Source organism: Poecilia reticulata, chromosome 17, assembly GCF_904066995.2.
Source record: "Poecilia reticulata chromosome 17, P_reticulata-male-v2, whole genome shotgun sequence".
Taxonomy (NCBI): domain Eukaryota; kingdom Metazoa; phylum Chordata; class Actinopteri; order Cyprinodontiformes; family Poeciliidae; genus Poecilia; species Poecilia reticulata.
This window is the reverse complement of record NC_088846.1, coordinates 4,012,864-4,038,952: the sequence shown is the minus strand read 5'-3', so window position 1 is coordinate 4,038,952 and position 26,089 is coordinate 4,012,864. Positions and strand designations below refer to the sequence as shown.

Genomic DNA, 26,089 nt, shown 5'->3' with positions numbered 1-26,089 from the left:
TGAATTTGATTGCTTTGATGTAATACAGAAATTCACCCAGAAAATGTTCACCTTTGTATTTCATTAGTGACTCCACTGACGACACTCTTCATTGTAAAAGTTATTGAGGAAAGTCCACACTATTTCTGTTCTCAAGGAGGAAGATGGAGGAAGATTTTATTTTGTTTTGTTCAGAGGTTAAAAAAAAAGAAGAAAAAGGAAACTGGTGTGCATCTTATTTTTGATTAAGTTCTCCAAATTAATCATTATTTTTGTCCACATTAGGACTTAAGCAATGAATGGAATTAATCATGATTAATCAATTATTGCAATAATTGCCAGCTAATTTAATCAGCAGTAATTAAAACAAAATTGTACAGAAAAAAACCCATAAATTTTGCACTCAAGATAAAAAAAAAACTTCTTTGACATAGATCACAAACAATTATCACAAATAATTGTTTGTGATCACACAAACAATTATTTCATTTTAGGGAACTAAATGTTCATTTTCTTATTTAACAAAAGAAATAAGTTAGTTTTACATTTTTATGGATTTTTAATATTGTACACAACAGGCTGAAATGGTTAAATTAAAAATCTGGAGAACATGCCAACTTTTTTTTCCCAATTAATCAATTCAATGTCAGAATATAACTGTCCACATGAACGTTGTTTTCAAACAAGAGGAACATTTGTCAGCCTGCAGGTCATAACCAGGCCTTAGTATTGTTACCCGACTCCCAGCATCTGTTTGGGGGGTATCTGTGTGTGTGTGTGTGTGTGTGTGTGTGTGTGTGTGTGTGTGTGTGTGTGTGTGTGTGTGTGTGTGTGTGTGTGTGTGTGTGTGTGTGTGTGTGTGTGTGTGTGTGTGAGGGGATGTAGGGGGTGGCTTGCATTTTGTTTAGTGAACCTGCCCACTCCTCTCACCCCCTTCCACCCCCAGTCAGACAGCGGCAGCCATTCCGTTGGAAATAGTCCTGATGTCAGAGAGGAAATGCCTGCTGGACGGAGGACCTTCCTGCGCGCGCAGCCGCCAACAAGCGGCACTTAAACGTCACAGGAATTTGGGGTGGAGTGGGCTTTGTTCATGCTGAGTGTGTGTGTGTGTGTGTGTGTGTGTGTGTGTGTGTGTGTGTGTGTGTGTGTGTGTGTGTGTGTGTACATGCATGAGAGGAACAGCAAATAGGAGGAACTCCTCAATAGGATTCTGCTTTGTTTGCAGTGAACACAGTTTTCCATGTGGTCAGTTGTACCACAGGTCCAATTAAAGGCACAAGTTGAGGTTGTGGCGAAAAATCTGGTCTCCCTCTGCAGGTGGTCAGATGGTTCATGACGTCAGTAAATAACAGGGCTAGAGGTTGGGAGAGTCAAGGGGGGGCATGTGATGTCCACGCTTTTCCTCAAACCACAAAATATGAATTTAACTCTTGGTCAAGACAAACACTTTCTAATGTAGATTTTCCTTTTTGTTTTTCACCGACAGGACCGCAAATTACTGGCCGCCGCTCAGCAGATGCTGCAAGACAGCAAGACAAAGATCGAGTTCATCAGGATGCAGATCCTGAAGGCCAGTCAGGCCACGGAGCTGAGCTTTGAGAGCAATGACCTGATGGGTGAGCTGCCACACCAGATCACCAACTGTAGTTGTGTAGCCACACAACTACAGTTGATGATCGAGCTACAGATAATTTAGCCTTTTCGCCAATCCTTGGTTGATTTGACACAAGTTTTTACTTATGGAATAGAGCTGTTTCATAATGACCGTGTTTGTTTCATACCTGCTTTTAAAGACGATGATGTAATGATCTGTATTCTGTTGTAGCGAAGTTTGCACTGTTTAAAGTTAGAACTAAAGGAGATAGAAGCACCAGAGTAATGGTGCGCTTCTCCTCCCTCTCCTGTTGCTGCACACCACCAGTGTTTACTTGAAAGTAGGTATAGTTTAGCTCCATCCATCCATTTTTTTACATCCTTGTCCCTAGTGGGATCAGGAGGGGTGCTGGTGACTATCTCCAGCAAGACGTTTCGGGGAAGAGGTGGGGTCACCCTAGACAGGTTGCCAGTCCATTGCAGACAATACAGCTCCAATTTTCTCAATTTTGGGAAATCAGCAATCGGCCGATACTTAATGAGGAATCAATCTTACTTCTAATTTCATCTACCTCAGCAAAGGGCTGAAAATCAACTGCTGTCCTCTTTAACTTTGTGGTGAGAGAGAGAGCTGACTGTTAGCCCCGCCCACCAGGTCACATCTGCATGTGTGCGGTTAACATTATTCAGCGTACTGTCAACTTAGCAACTGTGTAGCTATATTTAGTGACAAAAGCAACAAAAAAATTTGAATCACCAAGTCAGGCTTTTTAAATATCTGTGATTTGTCAGAACACCGCCGTTGTGGCAACTGTACTTGAAAACTTGCAAATTCTTCCTTCTATTTTAGGCCTGTCGTAACAAGTAATAAATCAATTAATTGCATGATAAAGTAAAACAATCTCAATAATTTCCATTTGTATGACCTGTCATTGTTCTCTTTCTCTTTCTATGTCTTCTGCCTTTGGTCTCAACTAGCCCTTTTTTAAGGACAATTTTGTTTGCAGAGACTTCATAATTCATTTTGTTTGTTCTTTCATTATTTTGGATATTTAAAACCCTTTCCAGGTCCAGTGTCATATGTTCATTAGAATTTAAAGATTATTGATCTCTGAGAATGTGTTTTTGCGTTATTATGCCATTACCATTACATTTCTAGAAAATTGTCTCAAAACAACAAAATTATAATTTATTGCAATAACTTCTGGGACAATTTATCGTCAGGCTGAACTTGTTTTCATGACAGACCTACTCTGTTTGTCTGCTTTAATCCAAGCTTCAAAATCAAAATATTTCTAAGTATATGTGAAAAAAAGCATCATTAGAGCTTTAATAATCAGCAACTTTTATTATTTCAAGACTATCTATTGCGTTTTTCTTTGTTTTAAATAAAAGCAGCTTGATTATGTTTATAAAATGTTATGTAAGAACTGTAAAGCATATTTTTACTTTTCCATAAGACATAGAAAAATGGAATATGATGCTATTAAAATTGCTGTATAATAAAACTCTACATATGGGATATGAGTTACGCCTATAAGAGGTTGTTTTGTTGTTTCCATCCTGAAGTTACTATACTAACAGCTGTGTGTTGGTTTGTTCTCTGACTAGCTGACAAGTCCATCATCAGTCCTCTGGACCTGCGGGTGGAGGAGCTGTGTCACCATGCCAGGATAGAGTCTGCAGTGGCAGAGGGAGCCAAGAACGTCATGAAGCTGCTGGGCTCCGGAAAAGTCACAGAAAAGAAAGCTCACTCAGAGGCAAGACTGTTTCAGTGTAAACTAAACCATTCAAAGCAACTATTCTCGACTTGCATACCTGCGTCTTACGGTTTTAATTAACTGCTCTCTTCCAGGCGCAGGCTCGCTTTACCGAGTCCAGCCAGAAGCTGGACCTGTTGCGTTACTCGTTAGAGGAGCGCCTTAGCGAGTTGCCAAAAAACCACCCTCGCAGCAGCGCCATCGTAGAGGAGCTGTCTCTGCTGTCCTCCCCCGCCCTCAGCCCCAGGTCCAGCATCATCTCCACACAGAACCAGTACAGCACCGTCACAAAGCCCGCAGCGCTCACAGGTAACACACACACAGCTCGGCTGCACATCAGAAACCCACAACCATACAGTGATTTGTTAATGCAGATCTTGGATGATAGTGTGACGTCACCCTCCTGACTTGGCTGATGTCGTTCCAGATGGGTTATAAAATGCATGCAACATTACTGTTTACATCAACACAGTGCAATGTTACATTAGCAAACCTGTTAGTCTTGTAAAGCCATGCCCGTATTTAGTGTTTCCTCTCTGCCTGTGCAGACACACCCCTCCACCTGTGTGTCTGACTCGCACACAACCTGGCTGCACTGGGACCTGCCTAGTCAAAACACCTCACAAAAACCAGCTCATGTTTGGGCCAAAGATATATATACATGCATCTTCTTCACAGCATGCTTAATGCAAATATAAGAAAATACAAACCTCTAAAAGCACAATTCAGATTTTGCAATCAAGGTTTTAGAGGTTTGAGATGAACCGTCAGATAAGGCTTCTGCATGTTGGTGTTCCCGCTAAAGCCTGAATATGTCAAATTTTGTTGTCTTGGCCCTTTTATCGCAGCCTGTAGGGTTTTCCCTGTCTGGGAACGAGAATAAAACCTGTTGAATGTGACAGGTAGCCAATCAGAAAGCGCGGTGACGTAAGAACAGAGGGGAATCCCAAACAGCTGACATATTGCGCAACTGAGAGTCCGGTGGATATTGGAGATATGTGGAAATCTTTATTATTATATGTAAAGGTAATTATTATATATTGTGTTTATTCAGTTAAAAATGTTAACTATGAAAAAACATAGTCACAGAGGTTTGGAGAATCGGCCGACAATTCTTAAATCTTGCCGTCTAGACCAGACTTAAGACTCCTCTCATCTCGACCGCAGCCCAAATGCTCTCTGACTCTGGTCGCTATGGTAAAGTTTACATATCCCTTCAAAATAAGATACAGAACATTTTACTTTTGTGAAAATTTTAACTCATGATAATGATTAACGGGAGCCCTGATCTTGTTTCTCTGCAACGAGACGTTCCCATCTGGGAGTGATGAGAAACAATGACACCCGAGGAGTGTTGCTTAAGCACAGGGTGCTTGGTCTCTACGTGGCGAAACAGTTTGAAGCTTCATTGCCTCATTAGCAGCCAGTCGCCGCATGTTACGCAGAGCGGGCTTGTAATGTGAGACTCGCCTACCAGTCCGGGATAAATCCATTCTCATGTCTCTTCTCTGGGCCTTTTCCCCTTCGGAAAGAAACTTTCCAAAGACATCTGATCTTTTTCTTACTCATTTTGTTGCTTGTGGGCTCAATGTTGGCGCGCAAGAAACCGAGAGAATCCGGTTAAAGGATTTTCAAAATAAAAGATCCTCCAGACTCAAATAACACATAAAACGGAAATATTTAATTATTTCTTGCGTGGCCCGGTGCCAATTGGTCCGCGGACCGGTACCGGTCCGTGGACCGGTGGGTGGGCACCACTGCTGTATCGGCTCTGTGTCGGCCGATGGTAAACCTCAGATATCTGAATCGGTATCGGAAGTGAAAGTGGATCAGTACATACATTAAACTATAAAAGAAGTCTTCTGGTTCTGACTACGCAACAGGTTTCTCTGTAGAAGCTGCAGTTAATATTCTACTAATTGTGTGTTTTTTTTTTTTTAATTTGCCTCCTCCATCTTGTGAACTTGTCACAATCCTGTCTGTTTCCTGAATAACTTTAAATATGATCCATAGATGGTGGCGTTTGTTATTACTTCTATAACAATCGCACTGCAGTGTGTCGTCTACTTTCTTCTTCTTTGAATGTGGGTCGCTTTGGAGTTATGAACCATAAACAACAGAACTCTGATTTCAGTCACTTTTAATTAGTTCTATGAACAACCACCAAAAAATAAAAGAGAGGAAAAAGCTGCTGTGTGAAGCGAGGCAAAGTTGGAACAATGACGCATAGCAACAGTTACTCTCGGTATCACTAAATAACCTTGGAGGAATCTTTTTGAATTAGGTGAGAAAATGAACAGGAGTGTTTAATTATTTTACATAAAGTAATCCATAAATATTATGCTTCATGGTGAGGAATAACATGCAGCGTGCTTCATGTTTCCTTGCAGTAGAAGATAATCTCAAGCTTGCACTAAATTGGATTAGCCATCCTGCTTTCCTCAGGCACAGCTATCTATCAATCAGATGTGTATTGACTGATAGAACAAAGTTAGATTTAATACAGTTTGTTACAGTAATCATCTGTCTGAGGATGAGTGGGCTTCTCTTTAAAGCTGATGCTGATGCATATAAATGTGGGATTTATTTAATTCTGCTGAGGTATCAGGCTTTGGCTGGATTAAGCTTCCATAAGCAGGCCTTAAAACTAAAACTGAGATTCAGTTAGACCTCATAGGTCTGGTGTGTGTTTTATTTTATTTTAGTCAACAGTCGCTCATAGAGTCAGCTTGTTGGCTTCCTCTAATAAAATATAATTACTACTTGTTGTTGTGAATCGGTCGAACCTGAATGTCATACTAGTCTACGTGCAAGACTAGACTAGTCAAACTCATTAAACGAGTCATATTTGCATTTCTGCTGCTGCTGCAGTATAAAAAGCAACCTTCCACACACTGACTGGTTTGTTACTTTTGTTCTCAGGCACATTAGATGTCAGACTCATGGGCTGCCAGGATCTTCTGGAAAATGTCCCCGGCCGTTCCAAGGCGGCCCCCAGCCCGCTGCCTGGCTGGAGCCCCAGCGAGACGCGCTCATCCTTCATTAGCCGAGCCAACAGGAACCGAGGCGTGAGCTCCAGGAACCTCACGAAGAGCGAGGAGCTCTCCAGTAAGTACACCTCACATCCCTCTGACTCTGTTGGGATGGAAACTGAAGAACCAGGGGAGCTTTCTGGGGCCATTCTCGCACATTTTCACAAGAGGTTTCTTGACTTCTGGTTCCCTTTTTATCTACAAGGCTGGTTTTTATGTGCACTTCTAGTAAATGTTTGAAACCTGGTTTGTTTATGCTGATTATGTCCCCAAACGCTGAGTGAGTCCAGCAGGTGTACAACATATCACCAATCCCAGATTTGTTTTATAGTGTTTTAAAGCTGCAGCATGTAAGTTTTATTAAAAATGTTGTGTTTTACATATTTGTTGAAACTGTCACTAATGTGGCAGTAGAATATAAGACAGATAACCTGTGAAAGATGGAGCTTCTTCGCCTCGTCCTTTTGCTACTATTGCTATCTGCAGAAATGTGCAGATCGCAATAGTTGGCCAGAAACAACCAATCAGATGGTGATAAGCCACAGTCTAAGCACCATCAGTCAACCTTGTGTGTGCTACTGAATGTGCTAACACACAGACACACAAAAATGTTCCAGGGTAAATGAATGTTCTGAGAAATGAATGTGTGTGGTTAACAATAATCACCCCATGGTTGCATATTTAGCAACTTTATTGCAATATTTAGTGACTTTTCAGACAAAAGTAACTATGTCGGCTAAAATCAGCAGGTCAGGCTTTTTAAAGATTGATAATCGGTGCACCCCTAGTAAAACACCTTATAAGTATTCTAAAAAAAAAGTCAGATTATTTACAAAGAAAATGATATTAAGCAGTTTGTATAATGAGTTAATAATACACCCAAAAGAAATGTCAACTGTGGTCTTATTAGAAACAACCTGACAGCTCAGTGTGTTTTCTCCAGATGAGATCAGCGCCGTCCTGAAGCTGGACAACACGGTGGTCGGACAGACGAGCTGGAAGCCCGTCAGCAACCAGGCCTGGGACCAGAAGTTTACACTGGAGCTGGATCGGGTAACACACATCTGCCTTTGATCTCCACCTGCGCTGCCTGCTGGGCCGTTCTGCTCCAAGTAAATGTTTGCTGCTGCTGCTGACCCGGTTCTGTCCTGCAGTCTCGAGAGTTGGAGATCTCTGTGTACTGGCGGGACTGGCGTTCCCTCTGCGCTGTCAAGTTCCTGAGGCTGGAGGACTTCCTGGACAACCAGCGTCATGGAATGTGTCTGTACCTGGAGCCACAGGGGATGCTGTTTGCTGAGGTAGGTCCAGCCACACTCACCAAGTATTTCAAGCCCATAAAAGGATGATCAGTGTTTCTATATTCATAATTTGCAGTAGGAATAACACAGCTTTGGTGTCACAGTGAATGTATGTTTTTTTTTTAGCTATTCTATTTTTTTCTCTCTTTTTTTTTTTAGGTAACATTTTTCAACCCTGTTATTGAGAGAAGACCAAAGCTGCAAAGACAAAAAAAGATTTTCTCTAAACAACAAGGTGAGGTGTTGCTACTTCATCAGTGTTTTACGGTGGACTGTGGTGGAAGTTTGATTTTATTTTTATTGAATGATGCTACATGAAATACTAAAGCTATACAAAGCCAATTATCTTATTTAGCTTAACTTATTAAAATTGACCCTCCCAAGGAGACGGGGTCAATTAGACCCTACTTGTTTTTAAGTCTGTGAACGGTCAAGCGGGGTTGCATTGACTAGTACAACATGCTTCTACATGTTTTTTGTGTGTGTGGTTTCAGGTACTATATTAGAATTAGAATATTAGAGTGACAAACAAAAACGAAAGCAGAAGAAATTTTTAGGAGGGCAAATACTTCTTCACAGCACTGTACACAAGTATTGTTTTTGTTTTTTTCAGGGTGATAAGTCGGGCTCCAGGTTTGAAACTGGTTGTTGAGACCCTGATTACATCTCTTAGACCGATTGGGAACATTGTTCTCATCTGCTGTGCATTTTTCATCGTGTTTGGTCTGACTGGACAAGCCTAGCGCTTCCTCGCTGTCCAACTGTAACATTTGCTGAATGACACACTAAGACCGCAGGAGAGTTAAAAAAAGCATTTTTGTTTTTGTTTTTAGGTATTAAAATAAGACCTAAAAACTAAAGGAATGAACATAATTTTTCAATGGAACATAAAATCTTTCTAATAAAATTCCTTTAAAAAAAAACACATACTTTGCAGCCGAAGAACATTTATTTTTTTAAAAAATAATTTTTCTTTATATTGTTGTTACTCTTTGTGAAAATGTTTTGCTTATATTACATGAAAACAAGCAGCATTTTTTTATTACTGTTGGAGTTTAAAACACTAATATGTTAGTGTTTTTGACCAAAGTTAATAAGAGCCGCACACTGCAGAGCCCTCATTTAGAGAAATGAAACCGCCTCACTTAAAATATATGTATTTTTAAATCAACTGATCTGAAATGTTGTTTTCTTTTAGCCTTTGATTCACACAGCCCATGCTTTCCGTCATATTTCTCGCTTTGTTTCCCTCTCATTTGTTCTCATCAGGTAAGACCTTCCCACGAGCCCCCCAGATGAACATCAACATCGCCACCTGGGGGCGGCTGGTGAGAAGAGCCATACCCAATCTCAGCACTAACTCTTTCAGCCCCCAAACTCCTGAGATGGGTCATGGCAGCATTCCTGGTTCCCCCACACCCAGCAGGTGAACCAGCACATCATTCTGGGCTGTATATGGTGCTTTTGGACTGTTTTTTCTTTTGCTTGGGGGCGAGAAGTCAAGTTTATGCACAAAGATGTCAATCTGTATTTTAAAACTTGGTCAAATATTCTTTAGTGTATGTATTTTTTGAAGTTACCAGCACACTTCTGGTATAATGGTCTGTGTGTGTCTGAGCATTCTGGCCGATCACCAATCTTTAAAACCAATTTAGGCTGATACCAAATTTTCTTTTTTCTTTTTTGAAAAATCTCTTCATAGAGCTACAAAGTTGCTAAGTTGCCAGCAATGGTTGACGACCTGGTGGACAGGGCTAATAGTCAGCTCTCTCACATAGCAGAAAGAAGAAGAGGACAGTGTCTGATTTTCAGATTGCTGATCACTGATCTAACAAAATAAAGGAAGTTGGGTCAGATTTATTGGTGTACTACTTCTATCTAACTGTGACTATAAGGTGAAGCTGAATAATTTGAGGGTTCTTCTGTTGTCTCTTAAAAGATGTAAAATAAAACTCCCCCTCCTCTGCTCCACTCACAGCGATCCACTGGTGACCAAGCTGGATTTCGACAAAGAACCCACACCAGGACCCAAACACTACGCAGCATCTGATGATGTCAGAGAACCACCTGCACAGAACAAGATGCCCAACAAGCAGGAAGTGGAGGTGGGATTCTGCCACAGGAGCAGCACGGTGTCTGTGATGACGCCCCACCCAACACATGTCATTACCTGTGTGTGTCTGCAGGATGCACTGAGTGAATTCAACTTCCTGAACAAGAGAATCAGCACAGTTCTGGAACCAGACGCTGACGGGGTTCTGGAGCCAGAGTTCCAGCATCCCAACCTGGAGCTCACTTCCATCCAGAAGGACTCAGAGATAAGGTAGGACCGAATGGTCTTTGTCTTTGTCAGACTCTCACAATTTTACTCTTTTTGATTCTACATCTGTGACACATCCACTGGTTTTTATTTGTGTAAATGCTGCCCCCTGGCATCTCTAGCCAACATTGCATCCATTTATCTCTCCTCAAGGGAAGAAGAGCAGTTCCACTTCAGTCTCCAAGATTTTAAATGTGTGGCGGTTCTTGGACGTGGTCACTTTGGAAAGGTAAGTTCTTCTGGGTGTTTTCTCACAGGCAGACTCCTTTCAAACATTATTTTCTCCCAGATCGCCATATTTGGCTCATGCCTTTCCGATAGATTTAAATAAGCTCACCGATTTCCTAATCATTTTTGTTCTGCAGGTGCTGTTATCAGAATATAAAAGCACGGGCGAGATGTTTGCCATTAAAGCTTTGAAGAAAGGAGACATTGTGGCTCGAGATGAGGTGGACAGGTAAGCAGTTCTAACTGTCCTCAGACTGGACGTGCGCACTAAGCATAATGCCAGACTCTCAAAGGTTAAGGATTCTTGTCACAACCTGTGAATGAATCAGTCAATTTGATTTGTATATCACATTTCGGCAACAAGGCCATTCAAAGTGCTTTACGTCATAAAAACATCAGACAGACACCAACTTGAAAACAAACAATACATTTTGTCAGGAATAACACAGTCATCAAAAACAGTCATGTACATCATATGTTGGTGTATGAACTCACTTCCCAGATTTTTAAGCCAACAGTCAAACTTAGACTGTTTATCAAAATCTAGACAGAACACTCCTGCTTCTTTTTAATACTGGCTCTACTTTGATTAGTTTTTTTTTATTATTGTGATTATTAAACAATTTTGACTCATCCTTAAGGCTCATCTTTAAATATTGGCGTTTTTACAAATAGAATAATTGTTTAATCAATCTCAAATTGTGGTATAAAAATGGCACACTTAAATGTTTTATTCTAAGTGTAAAATAATTCAGCTGAACTCTAATATGTAACGTTTTGTAACTAGAGATGTTGAAATGAAATCTCAACTACTTCAAAATTCTGAACTGGCCCTTTAAATGAGTGCCAAATGGCAGGCGCCTCAGACATACTTTGTCGTTTTATCGTCTATACCAGTGTTTCTCGACCTTTTTCGGGCCAGCGCTCCCCTGGCCTTTATCCAGGTCCCTTACCGCCCCCCACCAAAGAATTTGTAGGCTACTTTGCACTGACCATTATTTTATAATTAATATTACTATTACTATTGTAGATGTTTTGATTTTTATACTTGTTTCTGTATTTATCATCAAAAATAATTTCCCAGAGAACAAAAAAGTCAAGGGAATAGAAATTATTTTCACAGGTGTCTATGAAAAATGCAATGAACATTCAAGTTAAAATCTGTAGGCCTAACAGCAGCCAATCAGAGTGGAAAAAATATTCTTATTTTGTGCCATTTTCTAGTTATTAAATATTCCACAAAATGACCAGATAAAAGATGTACAACATGCCAGTTTAAACTTTTATCTATTTGCAAAACGACTGAGCTCTGCAACATTAAAACATGGATAGAACTGTAACTACATTAATCATAGCTCTTCTTCTCTCTAGTTCGTCGCTCTGTTTTATGTCCTGCTTCTCCTGTTTCAGAGTTTTGCGCAATGTGCGCGTCTTTTTTTTTTAAGTCACTTTTTTTTTAAGTCGGTGTTAACGCTATAAAATGAACGCTCTCTATCGTGGTATCACCCATGGAGGGATTTCTTTATTTAAATGGGTTCATTTTTCAGAGGGATACACAGTGAGGGTGTCTTGATTTTAGCTACCAGTAGCAGGAGAACGGAGCTGCGCCAAGAAGCTAACAGAAGCTAACAAACACTGAATAGAAGAAGAGCTGCTATCGATACAGTTGCAGCCAAGCATGATTTAATGTTACACAATACAGTTTTAACAAGTTGCTCAAAGTCTAAACTGGCGTTGTTGTGCATATAAGGTGTAAAGTTTACCTTCGACCAAACGCCCCCCAGAGGCATCCCAGCGCCCCCCTTTTGTAAAAATGTCCTCCAGCGCCCCCTGCCATCCTTTGAACGCCCCCTGGGGGGCGGTACCGCCCACGTTGAGAACCGCTAGTCTATACAAACACACAAGACTAGCATCATGCTTGTCCTCATGCTAACTCCATTGAAGTCCTGCCTGTTGCTGGAGTCCAGCTGTCTCTGTCTCTGCCTTCCAGTCTGATGTGTGAGAAGAGGATTTTTGAGACGGTCAACAGCGTCCGCCACCCCTTCCTGGTCAACTTGTTTGCGTGCTTCCAGACGTCGGAGCACGTCTGCTTTGTGATGGAGTACGCAGCGGGAGGCGACCTGATGATGCACATCCACGCCGACGTGTTCTCTGAGCCCCGGGCAGTGTGAGTGGCGCTGCAGCTTCCTGTTGGTCACACACACATTCTGAGCGCCGCTGGTGACATTTTTAGTATTGAGCTGAATTGACTGAAAATGTTCTTTTTTTTAAACAGACATAAATACACTGAGTTACAAATTAATCTGATAACTCTGCACCTGTACCAACACTTAATGCAGCAACAGCTTCACAAGCTCGGTCAAATATGTAAAACAACTTTCTGTCAGTGCAGTTAGAAGTAGAACAGTCAATGTAAAAATAAATAATAAAGAGACTGAAACTGACAAAAACAGGTTGACTACCTTGTTCAAACGTATAAAAAAATAAACTGCAGCAAACCTTCTTTAAAAGGTTCAGAAAGTGAAATTAGGAATTCTAAATATAATTTAACAATCTATGTTAAAGCATGATGTTGCTCAGAGCATAGCACAGACTAAATAGATCTGCCCTTATGTATTGGGAACATTGTCACGCATACCGATCTAGAATTTGTTTCAGTATTATCCCGGAAATGGGATAATATCGGTATCCCGTCAGTGTCCAGGAGCAGGTAGTCCAGCTCCTGGACACTGTATCCCGTCTCCAAGTTTCAGATGTTAATATCTAGCTTTCATCCAGCTTGTGGAGTTTCCCCATCACCATCACAACCACAACTAGTGTGAAAACCATTTGATTTGATGCTCAAACTATTTTCTCTGTTTCTGTGCTCTCCTCGGTGACGGCCATGTTCTTATTGCCATTCTGTCCTCTTGCAGATTTTATGCAGCATGTGTCGTTCTGGGATTACAGTTTTTACACGACCACAAGATAGTGTACAGGTATGTTCCTCTGGATGCTGAATGCTCAGTCAAACGTTGATCTCTGGGAAACAAATCCAAGGGATTTTTTAACTCGTTTATAGTGAAATGACACTTTATCACAAAATCAATAACAACTTCTAGGGTTGATGGTTCAGTTCCACATAGGAAAACTGAAGTAGGTCATGCTAGTTTTTAAACACATATATATGTGACCTTTCACTTCTCGTCTCATTTTTTTTTAAATCTTAAAAACTGGCTCTTTGAAAGCCAAAAATGTCAGATTTAGTAAAACATATAGATCTTAAGGTGATTTATGTATTTTTTGTTCTGTAGTTTTATTTAGTGTTTTTTTTTTTATCCTTTTGCCAACAGGAATAGAGATGGAAATGAGCCACCTCATGTATTTACATGTACACATGTTCACTAATATGTTTTTAAAAATAAACTTGAACTCTGGAATCTTATGAAAACTATATATATATATATATATATATATATATAACGGGAGGTGTGTGTGATCCTCAGAGACCTGAAGCTGGACAACCTGCTCCTGGACACAGAGGGATACGTGAAGATTGCTGACTTTGGCCTTTGCAAAGAAGGTAAGATGACCGATTGAATGAACACTACTTCAATAAAATGCTCCTGCTTGATCCGGTCCGGTCAGCAGAGTGCGCTGTGAAGCGGCGTTGGTTCTGATCAGTGCGTCCTGTTCTCAGGAATGGGCTTCAGGGATCGCACCAGCACCTTCTGCGGCACGCCGGAGTTCCTGGCCCCAGAGGTTTTAACGGAGACGTCGTACACCCGCGCCGTGGACTGGTGGGGGCTGGGCGTGCTCATCTTCGAGATGCTGGTGGGAGAGGTGAGCTGCCGTCTCCGGGTGGATTACTGTGAGCAAGGCAGGGCTTCCTGTAACCGTCCATGTTTGTGTCCAGTCACCGTTTCCCGGCGATGACGAGGAGGAGGTGTTCGACAGCATCGTGAACGACGAAGTCCGCTACCCACGCTTCCTCTCCACCGAGGCCATCTCCATCATGAGGAGGGTGTGTGTCAGGATGAGTCCACACTAATGAGTCGCATTAATCTGTGTCCCAGTATAACACACCGAGGTCAGCGGTTGGAACCTGATAAAATGTCAAAAGGTTCAGGAAGTATCAATGTTTTTGAAAGGCACTGAAAAATCATAAATCTAGACGCCCTCTAGTGGCTACTGAGAGAATTGAGTACAGTGTCTGAACCAAATCGTTTCCCCCCTGATACAATGTTTTATAACTAGCTCTAATAAAAATCCTTAAAATAATTTTAAAATCCAAATAAAATCCATCATATACATTAAGTTAAGCTGATATATTTTTTGAGGTGTTTCAATGAGTCATGTTTTCTTTCTTCACAGCTCTTGAGGAGGAGCCCGGAGCGCCGTCTGGGAGCAGGAGAAAGAGATGCAGAGGAAGTTAAGAAACATCTATTCTTCAGGGTAAGAGGGGAAGAAAAACCCAGGCGTTCTTTATTAAAATGATGCTTAACCAGAATGCTAACTGCAGTGTGTGTGTGTGTGTGTGTGTGTGTGTGTGTGTGTGTGTGTGTGTGTGTGTGTGTGTGCGCGTGCGTGCGCGTCGGTAGAACTTGGACTGGGACGGCTTGCTGGCCAAGAAGGTGAAGCCGCCGTTCGTACCGACCATCCAGGGCACCAACGATGTCAGCAACTTCGACGATGAATTTACCTCAGAGGCTCCGATTTTAACCCCCCCCAGAGAACCCCGAGTCCTGAGCTCCGAGGAGCAGAACCTATTTTCTGACTTTGATTACATCGCTGACTGGTGTTAGCTTCACCTTCAAAGACACAAACACACACACACACTGTGAACTAAACAGCTCGGCGATGACTAGAGCTCACCTTTTATAAACAATCCTTCCTTACTTCCTTTCTTCCTCCCTGCCCAAAATGTTGAGAGAACAAACTGTGCCATTGAGAAGAAAATCTAGATGACCTCTACAAGGACCTCAGATGTTGTTTGTTTTTTTTAATCCACGAGATTGTTGTTTTTTTTTTTTATTGAATGGAATTGTGTTGGATGGAAGGTGTAGGGAGATCCTGCACAGATTGCTGCCGTGTCCGTTGACTGACCACTGAGAATGTTTTCCATACGGACTGTGAAGACGGCACCATTACAATCACATTATTCAGTGTTGCTGTCTTCAGATTTAAAAAAAAGAAACAAAAAAAACATGTACAGATTATATTCAGTCACATATTTGATGTGTTGTTTTATGTGCTCTTGTAAATCCCTCAGCTTGGATCATATCTGGACCTGGTGTTCAGTGAAGGCTTGGTCACTGAACGGTCAGCTACAGCTAACATCTTGACTACTACAGCAGCTTCCTGACTTGAAAAAAAAAAAAGGTTTCCCCTCTGGCGAGCAGTTCAACCAGTCACTTCTAGAGAAAAAATCCAAGATGTCCTTTTTTAAAATGCTTTAAAATAGACTAGATGGAAGCATGACATTTCAATGCCCACAAGGTTACAACAGCATAGTGGGGCCATTGTAGATAGGAAAAAAGAAATTTTTAGATTATCTCAGAATTTTTCTTGTCAAAGCGTCTTGTTTCTGAGTTTGAGAAGTCAAACATTTTCTAGGAAAAAACCCCCACAATTTTGAGATTAATTTCAGAATTTTTCTAGAAGACATTTTTTTAGTTTCAAAAGTCAAAACTTTAAGAAATTAATCTCAAAATTTGAGCAAATGTTAGAAATTTCTTGAGATTAAAAAGTCAAATTGTTTTTCTAGAACATTTCTAATTAATCAAAAAAAGAAAAAGATTTTTTTTTTTGACAGAAACTTCTTTTTCTCTACAATAACCCTAATGTGTCCTGTTGGTGGCATCAGCGCAGCTATGGAAATCGAGCTGAACTCAACCCTTAGCTGCTAAAATGTTTTCTTGTCCCCAGCCAGTTGTGATGGACAGAACTTTGACTAAAGATACCTCAGTAAAATCAGCACACCAAAACTGACGAGTTTATTTTCATTTTTCAGGTAAGACACTACATCTAGTTTTTAATGTTAAAACGCCATTAAAGCACGTGCTTCCTCCTTAAATCTGATTGGATGTTTCCAGCTGACTTCCTGTCGGTGTGCATGTTAAATATGACTGATTCAATATTTCAGACCTGCTTATGAATCACTACAGAGGGGCAGGGGGTATATTATATGCATACTGTATGTACACAGGTAAGCTGAAAGCACTAATTTTATCAATAGTTTATCTACATTTCTTAATTATGGAAATAGAATGTACAAAGTGGTTTTTTATGTGCTTGTGCATGTTGTTTCCAGAACAGATATAAACTGAATGGATGGTACAAATTACCCAAATCACAACTGTTCTCATTCATCCTGGTGTATAATGTTAAGAAAAGGCATCTTTGCAGTCACTGTTACCTATCAAGAATGCACAGATTAAACATTTGTAATATTGGCTCATTTTTATCTCACTGCTGAAACATCCTGGCTTAATGTAGCTACTGAAATACAGTAGGCTCCATCTAATGCAAGTCAAATTTAAGATTGAAAAAACTACCGTACATATAATTTACAATCAGCTGATTGTAAATGTTTTTTTAACAAGCAAGCTCGTATTAGGTTAATAATCAAGTTGCAAAATGTTTTCACACAGCTGATTTCATCTGTGTGACGTCTCATACCTTCCTACAGCCAGCTGACTAGCAGTGTGCAGCAACATGTGAAGGTTTTAATTCAAACCATGAGCTGATTAATTGAAAATGTTTTATTTTTTTAATTACTTGAAACAATTCAAACAAAATAGAACCTGGCAAATTTTTCTACAAAACAAATGCTTTGTGTATACAATATGAAAAGAGCCTAAAATTGCAAAGCGTCAAGTTAACGTTTTCCTGCTTGGACATATATACATGGTACAGTATATACAGTCAAATGAAATACTGCAAGTACAGTCTGCAAGCTGTTTATTCAAGCTCTGGAATGTGTGTCTGCTGTATTCCTGTCACAGTGCCTCCATGAAGGCTGCTTGTTTTGAGCATGACCAAAGAATATTCAAACCCTAAACCAACAGAAAAATGTACAGCAGAGAAACTTCAGCAATGAGTAGGCGGAGTCTAGTTCACAGTTGAGGCAGTTTATCAACAGGCGTGTCAAACTTAAAGTCTGGAGGGAAAAGTTCTGCTGCGCGTGGGTAGATGAGTCGGTAGGACTGTCTGATGGTGACGTCGGCAACGCCAGCGATATCGCCGATTTCTGGGGGGGGAAACAAGCAAAAAACTTGAAGCATGTAGAAAATGTTGACATATTTAACAAACTATCACCATGTTATTAAAGGATAGTACGAGACAGATAATCTGAAAATAATCAAGCTCTTCCACCTCCTCCTTGAGTTTATCTTCAGAAATGGTGGACATGTTAACTAGCTTTAGCATTCTTGGCAAGATCTGTTACGAGGAGCTAGCTGTAGCACAGCAGAGTAAGGGAGTGATGAGCAGTGCTAAGCCCCGCCCCCTGGCTCTGATTGGCCGTTTATGAGAGCAGTGTATGTCTGCCGCTGGCAGCAGGAGCTAAATATCTGTTTCATATTATAATGTCAGTATCTCAGTATCACAACATAGTGACAATTTTAACAAATACGTAAAAAAAAAAACTTTTTATAGAAGTTATATGCTGCAGCCTTAAGGAAGGATTATCTGGTACATAACACATACATTTTTGTTCTTGTGGGGGGTTTTTTAGACAAAGTTCAGCTGATTCCACCAGGGCTCCACAGCGCCACCTCATGAGAGATTGTGTCATTTGAACATGTTGAATCTATAACTCTTCTGTAAAACTATAGACTAATTTCCCCAAAATGCTGCGTTTGTAGCTGCTCTAATGCCTGAATAAGACACCAATGTTTCCTCTGAATTGTGAATATATCTCATGTAACTGAAAACATCTGTCCCCGTCATGATTTTTAATGTCTTGAACAAACTTATTCATGTGTGACGTTCAATTAATTTCTTACTTAATGGAAACACCGCAATTGTGAAATTGTGTTTTTTCTACTTTAGTGGAATAGCGACAAAGTTTTGCGCACATTTGTGATGGAAACGCAGCTGGTGAGAGCCAGAAGTGTTTCCACAGAACCTCTCACCTTTCTGGGTCTTCTTCTCAGCGGAGGCCTGGGAGGCCATGTAGATGGCTGCAGCGGCCACCGAGATGGGGCTCCTGCCGGGCACCAGGTCCAGCTCCACCGCTTTCCTGGCGATGAAGGTGGCGGCCATTTGCACCTGCTTCGGCAGGCCCAGGTTGGAGCAGAAGCGGGACATGAAGTCTCCTGTGGTGATGAGGTCCACGCTGGTCTCCAGAGCCTTCAGGATCAGCTTGAAGCACCTGCCGATCTCCTTCTTTGAGATCCTGGAGACGGCGCAGATCTCTGGAAGAGACCACGTGATGATTTAGTACTGATTTAGTCTGTTTCTCAACTGTAAAGAAAATGACCTACATAAGATACATTCTTGGTTGAAAATGGGATTATTTGTTCCCATAACAGCAGCTTTCACAGTAAGGCTGGACAATAAATCAATAACCACATATATCACAATAGATATTATAGGTTATATGTCTGATAGAATATTCCATATATAGAAAATTCACTGAACTCTGATCCATCACTGAACAGCATTCTGGGGGATGTAGGCAGAGGAAAGGCCTTACACCTCAACCTCTCTCAGCTAAATAAGCAAGGCTGGTGGCATTAACTCGTTCACTCTTTGGTTGCCTAGCAACAACCTGTTGAGTAACTTATGCAGCAGCAGCTTCAGGTTTTCCCGCCATGTCTCATAACTGCTTAAATATAAAAAGAACAGGCTGGATTAAACTGGATTAAAGAGGAAACGTTGTGCCACCAGGTTGGCTGTATTTCAGATATGAAGCGCTTGTGTAGTGATACGTTTTTCATGCATATCAAGCAGCCATATTTCACTAAAAAGCCAAGAGAAAATCAGCTGTATTCTTACCAGATAGAGAAAACAAGTCTGACCTTTAAATGTCCTTGGTACGCCCTCTTGTCTGCAGGCGATGTAGAGGCAGGCTGAGGCGATGGCGTCGTTGGCTCGCCCCTTCAGACTCTTCTGCTCATAAACCTGCTTGAACAGGTTGTTCGTTCTGTCCTGAGAAGCCAAACGGAGCAGTTAAAGTAAAAATGTTCAACATGGAAACTTTGAAATGGATCAATGTGACGTTCAGGGCGAGAAGAAGACCGGTTCCGAACCAACCAACCGGGTTGAGGAATCCATCTCCTCTCTCTGAACTTACTACGATGTTTCTCGGCAGGTTGATGCGATCCGCCATGGTGCTGATCTCTTTGAAGGCGTTCAGCATGGCCCGGTCAGAGCTGCTCATGGTCCGCCGGTTCTGGTACTTTGAGTTGCCGAACTCGTCAAAGCTGGCCGCGCCCGTTCCCTGTGGAGGAAACGCTTTCAACATGTCAACAGAAACACGCGACTCACACGTCAGACCGCAGCGAGGAGATGACAGCTGACGGTCACTTGAGCCTCAACCAGGAGGAACCGTCAGGCAGAGAGAGGAGCGCACCGATCCAAACGCCTCAGCTGCTGGTTAGGATTTTGGCCAATATTGATTTTTTTTTTTGTGTGTCTAAAACGTCAGTAAATAAAGCAACAAAGTTGCTAAGTTGGCAACAGCGTGTTGACTATCGTTAACCATGCCTGGATTTTCAGACGTTTGTTTGGTTTTATTATTTTTGTCATTTGTCTTCTTATCTAAATGGTTATTTGGTATTTTGTATCAAATAACCATTTGTGTGTAATGTTTGTTTTGTATACACTAATTTGTGAATTATTAATGATTAAAAAAATCCTGACCTGCGAATTCTGACTTTGGCCAATAATGATTCTTTGTGTCGAAAAAGTCAGTAAATGAAGCAACAAAGTTGCTAACTTGGCATCAGTGGGTTGATTGTTGCTAATGGCGCCTGAACAGACGTGACATGGTGGGTGTGATTGGGACAGCGGCTAGTTTAACTTTGTTAGTGACTGTAAGATAAGACTGGAGTAATGAGAAGAATACTTTATTTTATTTACCAAATACAGCTAAGTTTAAGGGCCTGTAGTAGCAAAGCTTAAAAGACAAGTAATGTGAATAGAATGTTTACAGCATACAAAATTATTGGTTTTCATGGTGGACTGTAATTTGTATTTATTCGTTTTTCTTTGTAAAACCGCACACACAGATTCCACACCAACATAAACCCTGAAGCTGAATCTGCTTGTTAAAGAACCAGAATATCAAACCCTGGATTTGTCCTTTGCTTGGGGTTTGATCCGTGAACATTCTGCGATCACCACCTTAGTAATCCGAACCCCAGTCATGTGAACTGCACTGTAACAGATGGTGTCTGATTTGCAGACCTTTTCAGGCTCAGATAAAATCGGAGGATAAAATCGGTTTTCCATTAAAGTACGGGCTGATCTCCAAACACCCAAAGTGAAGGAAACTGGGCCGATTTCTCATTTCATCCGTAGTAACACTGTTAGAGACGCTTCTCTTTGGACTGCGGCTCACCCTGCTGATCATGGTGGTCAGGTCTCCTCCGTTGAGCAGGGGGTTCTGGGCGTCTCCCACTCTGGATGGATCTTTGAGAGCCTTCTCATTAGAAAACGTCCTCCACTCAGAGCCCACGTCGATCACACGGTCACCTGGAGACAGACAGCCTGCATCAACCAAACAGCTCAACAACAAAATACAGCATTCTGGGGAGAAAAAAAAACACAGTTTGTGTAAACAAGTTGCTCTTTCATCCAGTCTTACTTCCTGTTTAGTATCTCTAAACAAACCATCAGTAAAAAAAGCTAAAAGAGCTGTTAACCTTCAAAACCTAAAAAAAAAAATCCTTTCACTTCTATTGGCCACAGCAGGAGCTTATTTAGTGGATGAAAACCCAACAAGGTTTCATTCCAATGCATCTAGAAATGAAGACGTCTCCGTCTGAAACGTGATACGGTGTGTGTCCAGATGCTGACCACTGCTCTCAGGACTGTCTATCCTGTTAAATTTGACAGGAAACTGAGTCTGTCAACAGACTGAAGCCAAATTCCAGAGAAGACGAAGATGATGATGATGATCCCACTGTTTGTCATATTCCATATCCCTGTGGGATAATTAGAGGATGGTGTAATATTCTGGATGCTGTTGCCTCATGCACACAGCCTGGTGTCAGACCAGATCTGTGATGATGTTCAGGTTTCATTCTAGTCGGATCGAGGTGAAGGTGAAGTCCATTTCAGAGTCCCAACACAGCAGCAGCGAGAAATTAAACCATCTAGAGACACCAGAGCCACATCAGACAGACCAGTCCAAACAGGTGATCGTTTCTCTTCAGGTGACTCAGAGAAACTAAAAGACTCGAATCCAGTTCAGCTGTGAGTCGCAGACTGGGAGTGGCAGTCATCATCTCCTCAGAGGCCTGCAGCAGAAATGCAAGCCAGAAGCTGATCTTTCATCCTCTCCCACCTGACCGATCCAGCACTGAGGGGCTCATTACCGGAGAACCCAGCGTTCCCAGCGGCTCCGAGATGTTTGGGCTGGATGTGCTACACTTCAGACCTCACCATGAACACAAAACGTTTATACTCTGAATAAAGCCATCAGCTGCAGAAAATGTCAACAATGACATTCTTCTTCTTTTTTTTTTTTTGTATGTTAAACTAATTCGAACATCTGTTTCAAAATGTGACATTTATCAAAAAGCAAAACAATCCAATATTACTGGAGAAAATGAAGGCGAAGCAAAAACATGAAGAATGTGTCAGCTCCCAGGACGCTGCGCCTCATCATGTCTGCTGCTTTTGGATATCAGTGGTTGTGATAAAGAGAAGTAAATTATAGTTGTGTTTATTAGAAATATGTCAAAATGTGCACAGGTCTCACTAGATATAAATATGTATTGTACATATGAAACAATCTGAACTTGTCTAAAACTCATGTTACAAAGTGAACTCGTGTATATTCATGTTAAGCCTCATCTTCATACGAATTCAAATAATATACATTGCAAATATATCATCATCCCAATTTCAGTGTTTGCATTGAAACTCACAAATCCAAAGTTTTAGGTCTTTATGCTTCGCATGTGCTTATGAAAACCGTAGCACTTTAAAACACTGCTGTTAGTTTATAAATCACTGAACGGCTTAACATCACAATACACTAAAGATCTGCTGTTGTCATAGCAACCTTCCAGTCTTCAGGGTCTGGTTCTGCTCTGCATCCAGAACCAGAACCAAACATAGAGAAGCAGCATTCAGCATCTACGAACCACACATCTGGAACAAACTTCCAGAAAACTGAAAAAGAGACGAAACACTGAGTTCCTTTAGATCCAGACTAAAAACGAACCATAAGAAATGAAACAATGACCAACATAGTGTATGATTTTGGTGATGGCACTCAACAAAATGTGATGTTTATTGGCTTTCATAACTGCTGACCATGTGATGTATTTATGATTTCTTTAAGTTTTTACCATGTAACATACTTTGCCATGTTGCTAAAATGTATTATACAAATACACTTGATTGACAAGCTGATGTATGAATGTGGACAGTTAATAATGCACTGTTGCAACTATTCTAACATATTTATTGTACACATTTAAAAATATATGCGAGTTCAATTATTAATGTCCCAAAACAGTTAGGATCTGTCTTATTTGCTCAGATGAGTTGCAGCTCAGAAATTGTAAAATGTCGCTAATTTGCAGTGGGAAATTCAGAACTTGTCAACACACTGTCATACAAAAGATTTAAAACACACCGCAGTGTGGCTGTCCTTCAGATCAGCTCCAGTCACCAAAAAGTTTGAACGGTGTTGCTTTGGAGTCGAGGTCTAAATGGTCATCCCGGCGTGCAGTCTTTCTCTTCCCAGTGCGTCAGAGCTCGCTATGAAGCCATGCAGCGATCGCTAGCAAAACTACTACTAACACTGCACACACCACGAACTCTAACTAACACTTAGAGTCTAAAAAACCCATCGAAACACTCTTAGTAAAATCCACAGCATCGCTGCGCCCTAGTCTCTTGCCAACCTCCCTCTACCCCCTCCGCTCTCTCCGCGTGTCTCCGTTCCACCTAGCAACAGACCGTCAACACATTTTCATTGGTTGTTACGAAATGTGGTACATTTAGACCCCACAAAATAAGGCGGAAATGATCAATCATATTTATGGCTTTATTTTGAAGTAAATAACCACAAAACCAATATAAAAACACCACTTTTATAAAGTCTGAAGTCCGTGCTGTCCAACAGAAAACTTGGTATGCAGTCCGTGTTATTAGGAAGCCTTATAAATGCGTCACATGCTTTTACGCCCCGTGGCGGGCAGCGACTGCACAGGGTTTTTAAGGTACGTGCGCTGATCCGCATCGTCAGCTACTGCAGCATCACACAGTGAACTTAGTCATAGTTCCTCTACAGTCTTCACATTTAATCAAAAATAATAGCTCCATGTAAGTTATTTCAAGCCTTTTGATGGATTATGATTTGCAATCCCATAACATTTCAAAAAGGTGAGTCATAATGACTGACGAAACACATAAACAAAGTGAGGTTTAAACTGACAGAAGAGATTTAGTGAAGGTGTATTCTCAACATTCGTCATGTAAATACTCACCAACAACAAGGCCACATTCAGGACAAATCATGTCGCCTGCTCTGTAGTCCTCCACCAGTAACGCATCAGGATGGTTGGGACAGTGAACTTTGGGTAAGGCCAGAGATTCTCCACTGCGAAAGCAAACAGTGAGACTGTTGACAAAGCCAGATGAAAGCAGGTCTGCTTCCTGTAGTAGGAACTGACATGAAGAATCAAAGAGATCCTCTGGCCCTTAACCTGGTCTTAACACCTCAGGTAACTGAGTTACCAATCACACCTGACTCCCACATACTGTGGTACGGTCGACTACAAGTTGCAATGACTGTTGCAGAGAGAGTCCCGACCATCACCGTATCTGTGAGCTGGTTTTATACGCAGCTTTTCTTTCAAAGCGGTTCCATTATGGTCTCCTCTGCATGAAGAACTTTGTTCCACAAGACTTGGTTTGTGTTCAGTCCGTTTTCCAAGTCCTGACAATAATTGTTCAGCAAGAAATACACAACACTATGTCTACCGGGAATTAAGTCAACATTTCTTTTTATAGCAAACTCAAAATGTCAGCTTTCACGGAGAAACTAACATTTAAAGATGATCAGTTAATCAATGCATTGATTAGCATAACCTGGCAGCATGCATCCTTACAGAACTGAATTAACTGTGCTGATATTGTAAGGCTGTTTTCTGTGCAGAATGTTATGAGCATTAAAAGACCAAATTATTGACACCAAATGAAAACCTGCGAAACAGAGAGCATGAAATCCCTTTTTACTGTCAGTATAATTTACAAATGGAAACTTTCCGTTATTTGTGTTTTACATTCACTCTCACTTCCCGTTTACACAGAGGACAGAGCATACCTTGAAGAGATCAGCTTAGGGGCCCGGCTTGTAAAGGGAGCAAAGCGGTAGAAGCAGACAGACTTAAACACAGTGGACGCTCAGAAGTGAATCCATAGGTAGATAATAACATGTCATTACAGCAAAGGTCAAGCTCGATCATAAACATGTCGATACGCTGAGTAGCAGCTTATCTGTCCTTAATTTGATATTTTTGCATCCAATTCAAGGAAATGAGAACCACGAGGTGATTTTTTTCAGGATATAATTTAACTAATTTCCAGCTGATAACATTAGCTGGTGTCACGTGGCAGTCAAACTACGGCGGTATTGACTGTACGAACAATAAGAAGCCTTGAGTTGTTGACAATAGCCTGCTTGTTTACAGATGTCTTGATTGTATAGTGTAATCGGAATCCATAGACAGCTTAAACCTTTTATTTCATTTTAATTTAATTTAATAAAACACCTTAAAACAGGAGAAAGTAGATTTTTATAAGCAGAATAATGTGAGCGCAGCGGCGACACAACAACGACTTCTGGCAGCATCTACTGACGACCCCGCGAGCTAACTAGCTGTCACCAAGCACAATAGACCCAACAAATCTAACGGTAGTGAAAGGAGCGACTTATTCGTAGAACGAGCACAATACTTTATTCCTATTCCAAAGCTAACAGTGTATATGTTCACCACAGGCCATCTTGAAAGCGTTTATGAAAAAAACAAAACCGCTACATAGTTGGAAAAAGTGGTTACGCACCGACTCGTTGACGCCATGTTACTCTTCGCTCTTTCCTTTAGTCAAAGAGGCGAAGGGACGGCGCACCTATATTTATAAGCTGTTCCCGTCACGTGGCAGTTAAACTACGGCGAGTCAAAGAGAACAAATTCCATTTTGTTTTTCATGACACGCCGCTATTAAAACTTGCCTACGAGAGCAAATAATCCCTGTAATTTTATAATAATTGAGTAGGAATTTGACAACTAATTTGAACATTTGCTTATTCAGAATTAATATATAGTATTTTTTTAGACACTGCCCATTATGCATTATTACCAAGATTTTTTTGATTTCCTAAATGAAATCAAATTTTTTTTTAGCACATTTCACTTTTACTCTTACTTTATGCAGTTAATTGTCTTGTGGTGCTGCTACTAAATTGGAACATCGTGTTGATAGTGGCATGGAACTAGACTGCTTGTGTTTGAATCAGTATATATTGGATACAGATTGAATGGAATGGACTGTATGGAATTGAATGGAATAATTTTTGATTTTATTGGACTGGGTATGACTAAATGTGATTTGATTTGTTTTTTTTTGTGTGTGTCTTGGTGACATAGAAACAAAATGAAATTAACCAAATACTATTCTATTATATAAAAATTCACAGGTTTTGTTCTT

At 40.9% G+C, this 26,089-nt stretch overlaps 2 protein-coding genes across 3 annotated transcripts in view; one reads left to right on the top strand and one right to left on the bottom strand.

The window, feature by feature from the left end:
* pkn2a (protein kinase N2a) overlaps positions 1–16,644 on the top strand; it is a 40,665-nt gene extending 24,021 nt beyond the window's left edge. For both annotated transcript variants that reach the window (XM_008433352.3, XM_008433351.3), the window contains exons 5-23: positions 1,466–1,595; positions 3,184–3,332; positions 3,428–3,641; positions 6,255–6,440; positions 7,308–7,417; positions 7,519–7,662; positions 7,822–7,897; positions 8,932–9,088; positions 9,641–9,767; positions 9,849–9,985; positions 10,136–10,211; positions 10,348–10,439; positions 12,201–12,377; positions 13,126–13,188; positions 13,696–13,772; positions 13,890–14,032; positions 14,106–14,213; positions 14,564–14,644; positions 14,791–16,644. In XM_008433352.3, coding sequence (XP_008431574.1) covers positions 1,466–1,595; positions 3,184–3,332; positions 3,428–3,641; positions 6,255–6,440; positions 7,308–7,417; positions 7,519–7,662; positions 7,822–7,897; positions 8,932–9,088; positions 9,641–9,767; positions 9,849–9,985; positions 10,136–10,211; positions 10,348–10,439; positions 12,201–12,377; positions 13,126–13,188; positions 13,696–13,772; positions 13,890–14,032; positions 14,106–14,213; positions 14,564–14,644; positions 14,791–14,994 — 2,451 coding nt within the window. In that variant the 3' untranslated portion in view covers positions 14,995–16,644. The remainder of the gene's footprint in view (positions 1–1,465; positions 1,596–3,183; positions 3,333–3,427; positions 3,642–6,254; positions 6,441–7,307; positions 7,418–7,518; positions 7,663–7,821; positions 7,898–8,931; positions 9,089–9,640; positions 9,768–9,848; positions 9,986–10,135; positions 10,212–10,347; positions 10,440–12,200; positions 12,378–13,125; positions 13,189–13,695; positions 13,773–13,889; positions 14,033–14,105; positions 14,214–14,563; positions 14,645–14,790) is intronic.
* A 294-nt stretch (positions 16,645–16,938) lies between these two features.
* gtf2b (general transcription factor IIB) lies at positions 16,939–25,554 on the bottom strand. The gene is made up of 7 exons (XM_008433353.3): positions 25,445–25,554; positions 23,866–23,978; positions 20,760–20,893; positions 19,491–19,637; positions 19,216–19,345; positions 18,328–18,609; positions 16,939–17,441 (listed from the first exon to the last, which is right to left on the bottom strand). The coding sequence occupies exons 1-7, from the start codon at positions 25,459–25,461 to the stop codon at positions 17,308–17,310; spliced, it is 957 nt and encodes a 318-aa protein (XP_008431575.1). The 5' UTR covers positions 25,462–25,554; the 3' UTR covers positions 16,939–17,307.
* Positions 25,555–26,089: the final 535 nt, after the last annotated feature.